Source organism: Suncus etruscus, chromosome X, assembly GCF_024139225.1.
Source record: "Suncus etruscus isolate mSunEtr1 chromosome X, mSunEtr1.pri.cur, whole genome shotgun sequence".
Classification (NCBI taxonomy): Eukaryota; Metazoa; Chordata; class Mammalia; order Eulipotyphla; family Soricidae; genus Suncus; species Suncus etruscus.
The window spans coordinates 6,108,550-6,122,621 of record NC_064868.1 but is presented as its reverse complement, the minus strand read 5'-3'; the positions used below and the strand labels follow the sequence as shown (position 1 = coordinate 6,122,621).

At 37.0% G+C, this 14,072-nt stretch overlaps 1 protein-coding gene across 1 annotated transcript in view; it reads right to left on the bottom strand.

Moving 5' to 3' along the window:
* RPS6KA3 (ribosomal protein S6 kinase A3) overlaps positions 1–14,072 on the bottom strand; it is a 137,079-nt gene that overhangs the window by 72,879 nt on the left and 50,128 nt on the right. Inside the window, exon 3 of the mRNA XM_049766784.1 lies at positions 3,144–3,260. Coding sequence (XP_049622741.1) covers positions 3,144–3,260 — 117 coding nt within the window. The remainder of the gene's footprint in view (positions 1–3,143; positions 3,261–14,072) is intronic.

The following is a 14,072-nucleotide window of genomic DNA, read 5'->3' as shown; positions in this document are numbered from 1 at the left end:
ATCACATGTATTATATGCTTGACTTGTATCACTTAATTATCAATACTTTGCTTTGAGATCAGAACCATTATTTATAATTATTTCCAAGTAATATATGCTAGGTATACAGAATCTATCTATATATAATCTATCTATATTCCATATATTTCACATAGAGAGGTATCAAATAATATGGCTGAGTAATATACTACTGGTTCAATGTAAGACATGATACAAAACATGGTTCTTGCACTCAAGGAACATTAGTGTGGGGAATGAACAACAAATAATTCTACAATAGAAAATTACAATGGTGGTATTAAGATGAGGTATATAATGTTCTAAGAGAGTGCAAAACAGAACTGTAATCTAGTCAGAATTTCAGGGAAGAGTTCTTTGAGACTTTAAGTAAAAAACAAAAATCTAAAACAAGACAAAACAAAGCAAAACAAGAAGAGCTACAGAGATGAGGAAAGGTGGTTAGGTAGAAGTATTTTAATGGGAGTAATGGGAGAAAGACAGTGCTTAAGGACAGAAGAACAGTAATGTGGCAAGAGGTAGGGAAAAGTATATTAAACGTTCCAGTTGTGGTAGAAATGAGGGGCTCCTCAGTCACCTTAAGACATTTTTTATGGGCCCGGAGAGATAGCACAGCGGCGTTTGCCTTGCAAGCAGCCAATCCAGGACCAAAGGTGGTTGGTTCGAATCCCGGTGTCCCATATGGTCTCCTGTGCCTGCCAGGAGCTATTTCTGAGCAGACAGCCAGGAGTAACTGCTGAGCATCGCCGGGTGTGGCCCCCCCCCCAAAAAAAAGACATTTTTTATGGGGCTGGAGCAGTGGCGTAAGCAGTAGGGTGTTTGCCTTGCATGCACTAGCCTAGGATGGACCGCTGTGGTTTGATCCCCCAGTTTCCCATATGGTTCCCAAGCCAGGAGCGATTCCTGAGCACATAGCCAGGAATAACCCCTGAGTGTCACCGAGTGTGGCCCAAAAAGCAAAAAAAAAAAATTCTATCGGAAAAATCACAGTGGGTAGGGTGTTTTTCTTGTGAGTGGCTGATCTAGGATTGATCCCTGGAGCTTGCTAGGAGTGATTCCTCAGTGCAAAGCCAGGAGTTACCCCAGAGCACCTCTAGGTGTGCCCCTCCCTGTTAGGTTATATCTTATTTTACCCAAAACAAAGATCATCACTGGTTTCTTTGTATCTGTTTACAACTTGGTTTCACCTCCAAACAGAGACTGTCTTACATGTACACCTGATTGGGACATGTATCTATCCTTACTGTCTTATTTGTCTTACTGCCCCCACCTGGGGGTGATCTCTGTACTCAAAACTAATCATAATTCTGGCAGGCAGAATTATGGTAGAAATTATGGTAGAAAATTGCCAGATTACAAGTGTTTAACCCTCAGCTTGTTTTGGATTATTTCATGCATGACCCTGATTCAGACTTGTTCACCCAGGGCTGGAAATATGGCATGTGGATGATTTTACACACCCCCAAAAGTGCGAAGGGGTATAAGAATAAAGTAAGTTGATATTGGCTAACAGGTAGATAATTATTTGAGGCAAGAATACATTTGTTATTCTTATTAGCCTCCTTCAATAGGTGGTGGCAGAGAGTTGAGAACCCTTTACTAAAGCCACAAGATCTGCTGGTGGATCAGATAAATTGGGGGCAAGTGGAAGGGAAGTGGCAGAAAGGCTGGGGACTGGAGTTCGTGTCAAGAATGCCTCCCAAAGCTTTCACTTATTTTACTGGGTGCTATTGCTAATGACAGAGGAAAAATAAATTACGGCAGATTTAGGGATAAGGGAATAATCATGATTTTGGTTTTATACATCCTGAGTTTAAAGATAAATATTTTTAGAACTCTAATTAAAAAATGCCTCTGAAACTTACCACAAGAAGAACTATATGCAGCTATACATAGAATTCAAAACTTAAAGCATAATCTAGATTGAGATAGATATCTGTTATGTCAGTTGTCTCTGGGTTATAATTAAGATAGTAGACACAGAGAAAATAATTAGTAGGGAGGATAGAGAGGATGTAGTTTAGACTGAATCCTGAAGAACTTCAATACTGGAGAGAAGAAGTAAAATGGGGGCAACAAAGTTTGAGTTACGTGCACAAGCACATGTAGTTAAATAAACAAGAAAACAATTGGAATCTCTGCCTGGTAACCTAGAGTCTAAACTTGTAACCATTCTATTCTGTTGGCTACTTCATCTATATTTGGATCAAAGCATAACTTGGGACTGAAAAGGGTTTAACAGCTGTAACTGTTAACAAAGAACTGCTAAATCGTCCCATTAAAATACAGGAATGCTAACTTGCTTGTGTTTCAAAGTCTGAAAAAGCATATCTTCAGGTGATTCCTCGCTGACAGTTGGTAAGGACATATTTGCAATATGAAAAGTTGAATGCAATCTGAAATTTCCTTTCTGAAAAATGGACCAAGTCAATAAAGTAGTAGTAATTATAATGTTGTACTTCTCCAAATAGAAGGCTTTAATTCTTCACAAGCACCTTCAATGGATGGTTTTGAGGAAAAATTTGTTTTTTTCATTTTTGGGGCAGATCCAGAAATATTTGGGGGCTACTCTTAGCTCTGAACGCAGACACTCTGCATCTGTGGTGTGCAAGGGATGCTAGGGACTGAACCAGGTTTGACCACATGTAAGGCAAGAGCTTTACTTGCTATACTATCTCTCCAGCCCAAAGAAATATTTTTATATAAAAACACGGATATCATTGACTAGAATTCTATAACTTGTGCACTCATCTAAAAAACAAATGGTATGTCACCAACCTTGCATTCTTGTTTGGACATGCAACCATCTTATCCTACCTACCTCCCTGGGTACCCACTCATGTTCAAGTTTATTAAGGATATGCTGCCAAGACCACGTTCTAGTTCTTTACACATACTTAAAAGAGATCAGTTTATCAAGGCGATCTCTTGTGATTTTTAATCACTCAAGAAGTAATAATTAGAGGGGTCATAAATCATGTAGATAAAATAAGAATACTGTAAATTTAAAAATACTTCAATGTATAGAAACCCAACCATTCATAACTACGTCTATTTTTCATATGTATAAAACAGACATGCACCTCCAAATCTAATATTTTGTAAAGCATTCATTCATGACTTACCTTACCAAATGATCCCTGCCCTAACACTTTTAAGAGTTCAAACTGGGAAGGATCTGCCTTTTCATGTCCTTCCTTCACATGGTGTGTGATGGCAATTTCTTTGATACTGCCTTCTTCCTGTTATACAAATATAGGGGAGAAAGAGGTTAGAGGTATTTTTCCCCTCCAATCAAGCAACATAAAGCAGCACATTATATCCACCAATTAGAGCATGTCAGGCAAATATATTTTCAAGTAAGGTTAGACTGAGACTAATATCAGCCTATCACATAGGTCAATTTAACATCGATATAACACCAGCAATGATTATTTCCAAAATTCATTCCCTATTGAGGATTATTAGTCTTGTTTCATGAGGGAAAAGGTACAAAAAATTATGAAAACATCTGAGTACTTATTGTTCTCTGATATGTGAATGGACAAGGCAGAACCAATGGCATTTATGTCAAAAAGCCCTCTACTGGGGAGTACAGTTAAAAAAGCAAGTCAGTATAAATGTGAAGACTTCAAATCTCAGTAAACTTGCTTGGATAAATATGCCAACTTTCTTTTCTTATTGAAACAGATATCTAAGATAAATTTACTGCCCTCGTACTATCTGTGATTTGATAGAACAGTGAAGTTAATTTTAAAACACAAAATGAAAAAACTAATATTTAGATGAAGGATTAGACAGATTAGCATGATTAGAATTAGCATGATGACACAGTCTACAGGTTAAGAGAAGTTTTAGAGAATGTCCACTTTTTCTGATAAAAGGAACCAGAAAAAAAATGTTAACTATATAAAAACTACATAGCACACTTATAACCAAGGTATTATACTTCAAAACAATAGTAATAAAATCAGAAATTAGGATTATTTTTTAACTTATTTTGGCATGTAATGTTACATTTTTCCTAGATGCATAAGTACTATTAGCAAGACTCTAAATGTTTTATACAAACTATTTATTGCTTTTATTACTACTGTATTTCATATAGATGTTTGAGCTCAACTAACATTTTCTGACACACAGAAATGTTAATGAAGGAATTACAGATATTTCTCAGAAAGATAAACCAGGATCTCCAAATATGGTAGCTTTTGAAAACAAGAAATAAAAGAAGAGACAAGCACTTGGGTAAATCCAGGCCTTCCTTCTTTTGACTCTATACTGATGCAGCTTTATTCTTTTAGACTTGTTGGAACTCTGACCATACTAATACATAAGCCCAGAGTGATAGTACAGAGGTTAGGGCGTTTGTCTTGCACACGACAGACCATGACACTGCATCCCGTATGGTCCCCTGAGCACCCTGGGAGCAATTTCTGAGTGTAGAATTCCTCAGTACCACCGACTGTGCCTACCCCCACAAAACTTCATAATATGATTTTGTCTTTGAGTGTGCCATTTCACATTCATTATCTCTTTAATTTTTCACAACTATCCTACATAAAAGGCATTAGGGCAGAAATAAGCACTAGCTGATTCTAAAACTGTCTCCCTCAACACTTGTTTCTGAGCATCCACTCCACTTTCCCCCTTTCCCAATCTACAAGGGCTAGCTGTTTCTAACAAATGTTTCTATAGCAGGAAGAAAATTTATTTATTTATTTATTTATTTATTTATTTATTTATTTATTTATTTATTTATTTATTTTTTGGTTTTTGGGCCACACCCGGTAACGCTCAGGGGTTACTCCTGGCTATGTGCTCAGAAGTTGCTCCTGGCTTGGGGGACCATATGGGACACCGGGGGATCGAACCGCGGTCCGTCCAAGGCTAGCGCAGGCAAGGCAGGCACCTTACCTTTAGCGCCACCACCCGGCCCCGAAAATTTATTTTTTAAACCATTCAAAGATCAATATATACGTAAGACTGATTTAGATTCAAGTTCAGCAAATAATCTATTCAAAACCTACCATGTTTAGGTATTTTTTTCACCCTTTAAAGAGGGTTAACTCGGAATATATCCCAGAGAAAGTCAAAACAGTTTAGAATGCCCAGGATCCTTCATTCAGCACTAGATAAGAGGACTTTTAAAAGTAAAATGGTTTGAATGACCTATCTTGGAGTTTTGAGATATTAGGTACTGGTCACAAGCCAGTAACTGAGACATTAGGGCTCAGTTTTGCTCTTGCAGAGAGGTACCACCAAACCATCCTCTCACGTGGGAACTGTCAGATGCAAGATCAGAAACAGAAACACATAGACTTACTACCTAAGTTTTTGTAACTGGTCTCTAGAATTTGGTCAACTAGCTCAGCTGGCTTGAGAAACTGCCTCCAAATTTTTTTTTAACAATTAAGAGGATACATTTAATTAAATGCTTTACTAAGATTAAACAAAGCAAAAAATTATTTATCTCCAAGCACCTTCCTATTCCATTGTCCTTATTTTAGAAACTATTTTTTTTTTTGGTTTTTGGGGCCACACTCATTTGATGCTCAGGGGTTACTCCTGGCTAAGCGCTCAGAAATTGCCCCTGGCTTGGGGGGACCATATGGGACACTGGGGAATCGAACCATGGTCCTTCCTTGGCTAGCGCTTGCAAGGCAGACACCTTACCTCTAGCGCCACCTCACCGGCCCCTAGAAACTATTTCTAAAGCCCATCATAATGAGTTAGTTTCCAAATTTTGGATAGCATACTCTTATCAGCAAAAAAATTAGCAGAGCCCACCAACTACATACTTACTGACTCCTAAGTTATACACATACACTTTTTTATACCACTGTTATATACATTAAACATGGAAACAAAACTTTAAAACCATTATTTTCTATACTCCAAAGTGCCATCACAATGTACTTTGAAGACAAGTGGATTCATGAAGTTGAATTCCAACCAGTCTAAGAACAAACCACCTGCTAAAGAGTCTAGGATCTGATGACCATTTATGCCCTTAAATCACAGGCTGTGAAAAATTATATTCTGTATGTTTCATCATTTTCCTTTTGGGAAATTGGAATGTAACTTATTAATGTAGCAATGTTTTGGTTTATATATAATTGCAAACTACGATGGTTGCCAATAAAAACACAGGGAAGAAAGAAAATCACTTATAAATATATTGCATTTTGAAGTAGGTACATAGGATCAAGCACTAAACTTACAGTGTGAGTTACTACTGACTGATTTCACAAAAATTAGCAGTTGCTATTCAAAAAATATTTCAGTTTTGATGACTCTAATGTTAAGCATGTGAGTAAAAAAATGCAGTCATGGCCCCTCAAATTAAAACACCTACTACTAAAACATCAAGCACTTGGGAATACCTTACATTCTTTTTGTGGAGGCAGGGAGGAGGAAAAAGATGGGGCAACTCCTGGATCTTGCTCAGTGATTACTCACAGTACTCCCTGAGAGATCATAGGGTATGGAGGATCTAACTAGGGCCAGCAGGAATGAAGACAAGTACCTTCACCTTTGTACAATCTGGCCACTTTTCATTCTATCTTTTTCTATCATTCAACACAAGCGCCTTTCCTGCAGAAAACTGAAAGTAACTAATTAAAACAAATAATTGGGTTTTTCAAACACCCATTTCTACCACTACCATTATGATTCATCCTGTTGATTAATTTATATTCTGAAGTTAGTGATTTCTGGTCATATGAAGTGACTGATCAAAACCCCCAAGTTTCCCCAAACTAAATGAACTGACACTTCCCCTTGCCATTGGAGGGTGTCTAGTTTCTCTTCCTTCTATTATCACCCAACATTCCCTTACACAGTCAACCTGGGATACTTCCTGTTCTTGAACATTTTTACTTTTAAAAACTTCCACTTCAGGGGCTGGCGAGGTGGCGCTAGAGGTAAGGTGTCTGCCTTGCAAGCGCTAGCCAAGGAAGGACCGCGGTTCGATCCCCCAGCGTCCCATATGGTCCCCTCAAGCCAGGGGCAATTTCTGAGCACTAAGCCAGGAGTAACCCCTGAGCATCAAACGGGTGTGGCCTGAAAAAAAAAAAACTTCCACTTCATTAAATGCTTTAATTCATGATACATTTATGTTTTTATTTCCATTTGGACCATGAATTTCTTGTAGTTTCCTATTTTCCCAATTTCTAGCAGCCACCCTAATCCTTGGGAGGGACAAGTCAATTCAGCAATTATTCTTAAGCATCTCTTATCCCGAAACCATATTTTCCATTCTGAGAGCCCTTCCTTACCCTCCCATTGGGAATGATTGTTCTCCTGCCCTTGGTGCAAAGCTTTCTCAGATGATATCTCGTCAGTGCTTTCCTGGTTGAATCCACTATTTCTGTTTCCCATGTCTGTCTCATTCTCCTTAAATTGCTCCTTTGGAACTTCTTATACAAGGTTATGTGGAAGAAAACTTTCTGATCCTCACACACCAGAAAATGTCTTTAGGTTGATGTCTACATTTGTATAGTTTAGCTTGGTATTAAATTACAGAATAAAAATGATCATGCCTATGACTTGTGGGGTAGGAGTTGGGCCACACACAGCATCACCAGTTATTCCTGGATTTGCACTCAGAAATTACCTCAGGCAGGCTCAGGGATACCAGGATTAAACTCAGGTTGGCCACATGCAAGCAAATGACTACCTGCTGTGTTATCGTTCTGGCACCTTATGACTGTTGTCATTTTCTCACAACCAAGGCTGATGATGAGATGGTAGTATTAGGTGATGCCAGCCTAATAGACACTTTGGGCTTGGTGACCTGCTTTTGCGCCTGGAAGCTTTAAGAATATTCTTCTGTCCTTGAACTATTGAAATTTCAGGCTTCATACATTTATATAGATCTACATTTCTTCGGCGTTAAGTGCTTGGTAAAACTTTACAACCAGGCTTGATCCCCAATGTCCCATATGAACCCCTGATCATACAGGGACTGATTTCTAAGTGCAGATCCAGGAATAATCCCTGAGTGTCATCAGGTGTGGCACCCCATAGTTTTAAAGGATATCCCAAGGGGAAATTAATGCACCAGAGTACAAGACTAGGGGCCAATCAAAAAGACAAGGGTACACAAGAAGGTAACAAATTCAGTAGAGAGCCATAAGTCAGAAAAAAAGACTGAGAAACACTTGTTGGTAATTGGAATTTTTTGTTGGTGGTGAGGGAATATGACATCAGGGGTCACACCTGATATCCTCGGCAAGCACCTTACCTGTTGTACTATCTCTCCAACCCAAGAAAACTGAATTCTTTATTTCTGTGGATAATCTAACTGTTCTCGACAATTTCCTTTAATCAATTTTTAAGCATCTGTTACTTTTGCAACTCCTTATAAGTTGGAAATTTTATGTCTAGAATTAATTTCTTTAACTCATGCATCTTCTTACTCTCATATTTTGTCTATATTCTGAAAAGCTACTTTTGATTTTTTCCCCACTCATGCTTATTTTTTCTACTAAATCTTAAAGTAAAATTTCAATATAAATCTTCTGCAGTGGGATCTAGAGTAATAAAATGTTCTTGGGGGTTAACAAAAATGATAAATAATTGCCTATGCCCAGAGTTCCAAAAACTTGACACTGTTTTATTCTTCCATCCATTCCAACTTAAAAACTTCCTAATCGGGCCCGGAAAGATAGCACAGCGGTGTTTGCCTTGCAAGCAGCCGATCCAGGACCTAAGGTGGTTGGTTCAAATCCCGGTGTCCCATATGGTCCCCTGTGCCTGCCAGGAGCTATTTCTGAGCAGATAGCCAGGAGTAAGCACTGAGCACTGCTGGGTGTGGCCCAAAAACAAAAAAAAATTCCTAATCACATCAGCTATTTTTATCTCACTTCTAAATAAATATGAAGGCCAAGTATCCTTGGTTGGTATATTGATGCCTAAACTAAGTTTAATTTATCAGTTTTTTTCCCAAGTTTTGGGATTAAATTCAATGGATTAATTCTAAACCATGCTACTGTGGACAACAGGGAGAAAAGAAGATTATATTTGAAATCCAGTATGATGGCTGCAGAGAGTAGTATCAATTTTCTGAAGGTACTGATAACCCAACAACAAATGACATTTGTAAAAAATATGTGTGAAAAACACATCTTATGTCACAAAATTACCTGTTACTGAAATAAATCTGCCACATGAAAACAGAAGTTTGGCAATTTTTGCTTTAAGTACACTGCAAAACAAATATATTTTTATGGAAAAAATACCAGTGAAATGAAGCCTAGATAATAAGTTATACCCATTTTAGTTGGTAACACTCATATTTTTTTTATCTTTTTGCCACAACTGTCATTTTAAGTGGTTGTTTATATGTTGGTTGCCTGTTCATTATCATAAAATCTTCTTGCTTCTGTTTTCAAAGTTATTAATTTACAAATGTCCATGTTATTTGATAAGTTAAATATCTAATTATTTGCCAAATGATGAGACTAAAAGATGGTTTATATCATAAACCACTGCCTAGTTATTCAAGACCCTTAGGATATATATATATATATATATATATATATATATATGGGAATCTAGCCATCTACGTAATAGATATATGGCTCTTCTAGATGGCTGTACTACACAATGAGAAAGACCAAAATCTCTGCCATTTGGAGGAAAAGTATCACCATTATCATCATTATAGATAAAATCATGTTAGAATCTGGTAAATATTATAGGGGAAAAAGGTATGTAATTGGATAAAGGGGATCAGAAGTACAGAGGTAGAAAGAGGGGCTCCCAATTTTCAATTAAAGTGTCACCTTCTTTCAAGGTGCTCTTTGAACAAAGACTCAAAAAGAGATAAGGGGATCAAACATCTGAGGAAAGATTATGCCACGGAAAGGGACAAGCCAATGCAAAGTCAGAGTGGGAACACACATATAAAGTTTGGATCAGAGTGTGGAGGCGAGGAAGAAAGAAGACTCAAATTCAGGTGGTTCCCATGCCCTGATTCTTCCTGATGGACTGGTCTCAACGAAAATGTCCTGCTTAATGTCAATGGCACATTCCCCCACTCTTCCTGGTCCCACGCCATTTTGTTAGGAGGCATCTGAGAATACTAGGTGTTAGTCATAATAAGAAAAAGAGTATCTGCCCTCTAGAAATGTATTGAAATATTTAAAAATTTATTCAAATTAATTAATTAATTAATTAAAATATTTAGTTATAAATACATGTTGGGATTACTCCTGCACAAACAAAACAAGCCATGTTGTTATAAATAAACATCAACCTATACCTTTTGAAAAATGACCAGAAGAGTCATTTTGGACATCGCAGGAAAAAAAAGGCAGAATATTTTAGACAAGTGATATTTCCATCACACAGAAAGTTACTTTGTTACTTTCCTCTTAAATAGGTTTGAAGGTTTACTTTTTAATGGGAAAAAGTTAATGTTTCCTTTTTAAGTGAAAGGGGAAAAATTCTGCTTCTTAAAATGCAAAATAGGATGAAATGAATGAAAATCAGTGCGGTACATTTACATGATAAAAATATTGTAATGTGCTATAAAATTGAAGAAAACAAGCTGGCTGATATTAATTGATTTTAAAGAATGATTCAACATTTGGCTTTATGCCCTGCCTTGTATACATAATTTCCTTTTTCCTCTCCTCTCGAGTCAGGAAGTGTGTTCTTAAGGCATTTGTATTTGCTAATTGTTTTAAATATCAGAATATTACGATTAAAGTTTGAAGTAAAATTCTTAAATGTTCCTTAGTAAAATACAATCAAATTTTCCCTAACTTTGTAAATAACATATATTTTATGTCTTAAATATAATTCTAAATTAAATATTACTCTCTATATAAAAAGATCACTTATATTATACAGTATTTTTGATGATCACTATGTATCAAATTATCTAGCTGTGACATATATTCAGGTCAGTTATTCAAGTCATTGTGTGAAACCATATTGTTCTTTATTCTAGAACACAATCCAAATAAATACAGTTAATGTGATTTGCTAATATATTATAAACATGGTCAGCACTTTTCATGCAATCCAAAGCTTTGGGATAGTGTCCCAAACCAGTCCCTAATATGTACGTCTGAGCAAAGATCACTGCTAGCTCTCTGACGAACATTCCCAATCACTGACATAAGCACCACGGATGGAGCTTTCTCCCTTTCATCAACCTCCATCAGTACAGTTAATTCTCTTTAAAGCGCATAGCACAGTTCTCATGGCAAAATATCGAATTATCATCTACTAAGTATGTTTTAACAAAATAATGCATTGAGAACTATATACTAAATATCAATAAAAATACTTGCTTAAAGTTTCTTAAATATAGCTGATTGAAAACTTTAAGTTGTTGAAGAAATAAATTTCGACAAAACTGAATTCTGACTTAAAATACGACATTCTTCAACCTGTCAAAATACTCTCAGCAGCATTGTAATCTCCTAGGCTAAAAGTTCACAGTTTTACTAAGTTCACAAATTTCTTCACGCCTGGTTCAAAACTGTTATTATCTGTTTTGTTCTACAAAAATTACAAAAACACAAGATAAAAATGACCGCAACCTTGAGAAGCTAAGGCAAAACTAAGGTTACAAGATAACAAGAGTTAAAATGTAGACTACATATAACTGGCTTACTTCGAAAGATTACCCTTTAAAAGCTCTCCTAAAAGCTGGTTTTAAATTTTGAAAGCTTTTTAAAACATAACATAAATGGAGTAATTATTTAATTCGCATAATTATACTTGGCTCCAACTAAAACATCTTAGACTTTAAAGAAATCAAACAAAACTTACCTGGATAGAGCGAACACGAAAAGACAAAAATTTAAACATGGCTATGAAACCATGATGGTGAAAAAAGAATTTCTGACCGTAAAGAATTAAGTTAGAAAGGAAAGACCAAGCCTCTGTAAGTTCTCTCCTACCAGCTGTTCCGGCAATTAGAAAATTTCCTGTCAGGCGGGTCCTGAAAATGCTAGAAAAAGAGGCCTGACAATCTTCCTGTGGCAAAATAAAGGAGAAACGTAATGGTGAGAACGTTAATGTAGTTGGTAGGTAGGGAGGCCAGAACAGGAAACCAAAGCAGATTTGCTGATAGCAAAATCCTGTTGAAGAGTTCTTGACTCCTGGTTCCCACCAATTCACCAAATAGTGAAATAAAACGTAATTTTATTTCACAATACTGAACAATGCCAGCACTTTAAAAATATGACTGTTTAAAAGAAATTTCCACTCTATTAAAATAATAGGCCACACAAAAAAATAATAGGCCACTGATGCACATGTAAAATTTCCAAAGGATAATCTCTAGAATATTTTAAAGTTATATCAGAGACTGTCATGGGAGCTCTTTAACTGTGAGGAAAAGTCTCACAACTATGGGTAGAAAATGACAAGAAACAGGAGCCGGAGAGATAACGCAGTGGGAGGGCGTTTGCCTCGTAAGCAGCTGACCCAGGACGGATGGTGGTTGAAATCCTGGCATTTTGGTCTCCCAAGCCTGCCAGGAGCGATTTCTGAGAGCAGAGCCAGGAGTAACTCCTGAGTGCCACTAAGTTTGACTCAAAAACAAAAACAGAAACAAGTGACAAGAAACTTCTTCATTGTGTTTGTGGGAAAATTATTCCCGTTTTAAATAAAAATAAATTTAACTTAATTTTATGCTGGCTATAAACATCAATTACCAACTATATTAAAGATTTCAAGGTCCACAGCTCAAACTCAATATTCTTAGTTGATTAAAAACTAAATTAAAGCGCCCAGTCCTGGGGGAGAGAAAGGGAGGGGAAAAGAAAGGGAAGACTAAAAAAAAATTCCAGTCCCTAGGTTATCAGTAAACAAAGAGGAACACTTCCTGGAGAAGCCGACCCGGAAAAGCATCAAGCTAGCAGGCAACCCTTACTCCATTTCATCCACTAATAGTATGTAGACAAACTTCTTAAGTACTTTTTCTTTAAATATTTTTTGGTATGCCAGTTTTCAGAACCTGGTCACTGAAATAATGACATTTATTTTGACAACCAGTTTTGATCACCACTAAAGGGAATCATGGAGAGAGCCGTGGGAAAATGTTCTACGGAAATGCACATTTAATCTACGTGGAATCAAAAATATACCTATGTGTTAATCTACATATTCTCAATGAATTTAGAAAAATAGCAGAATTTTCCAAACCCGAGAAAGTCTAGAAATTTTGAGAATGAAGGACTTCATTCATTCATTGCGCCTTGGTAGGCTCAATTCTGCTGCTGTTGCTATCTACAATGGAAGCTCAATTTAGAGCTCCTTTGTTTCTTTTTATTTACTAGGATTTTGGTCCATACTTAAGGTGGCTCAGTAGACCTGGTCGGTTCAGGGAACCATATATGGTGGCAGATATTGAATCTGTGTTGGCCAGGTGCAAGGCAAGTTTCCTACCTGCTGTTCTAATGCTCAGGCACTCGCATTCCTTTATAAAGCAAATATTAGCATACCTAGTACATGCTCTAGGAAAAGCCAGACTTTTCCTATTGTATCAAAAATTCATGGTGGGTCTAGAGAGATAGTACAGCAGTAAGGGTTTGATCCCCGGCATCCGTATGGTCCCCGAGCCTGCCAGGAGTGATTCCTGAGCACAGAGCCAGGAGTAATCCCTAATCCACCCGGTATTAAAAAAAAAGAATAAATAAAGGACAATGTTCTATAAATAACCAAGCTAATGGATGTTAAATAACTAAAATGATCAATTAAATTAAAAGGCTAACATATGAGCTGGATATAGTCCAAGGGGTAGGGAGCTTTCCTCACGTATGTCCAACATGGGCTCAATCTCCAGCATCCCATATTGTCCCGAGTACCGCCAGGCGTGATCCCTAGTGCAGAGTCAGGAGTAATCTCTGAGCATCACTGAGTGACCCAAAAATCAGAAAAATTAAAAAGTTATCCTAAATGGGAATGGCCCAAGAGCTTTTAGTGGTGGGCACAGTGAGGCTTATATACAGATGTATAAAGCTGCTTCATAGAAATCTATGTAGTATCATAAGTCAGCGATGATTTTAATTTTTATTTTTTTGCGA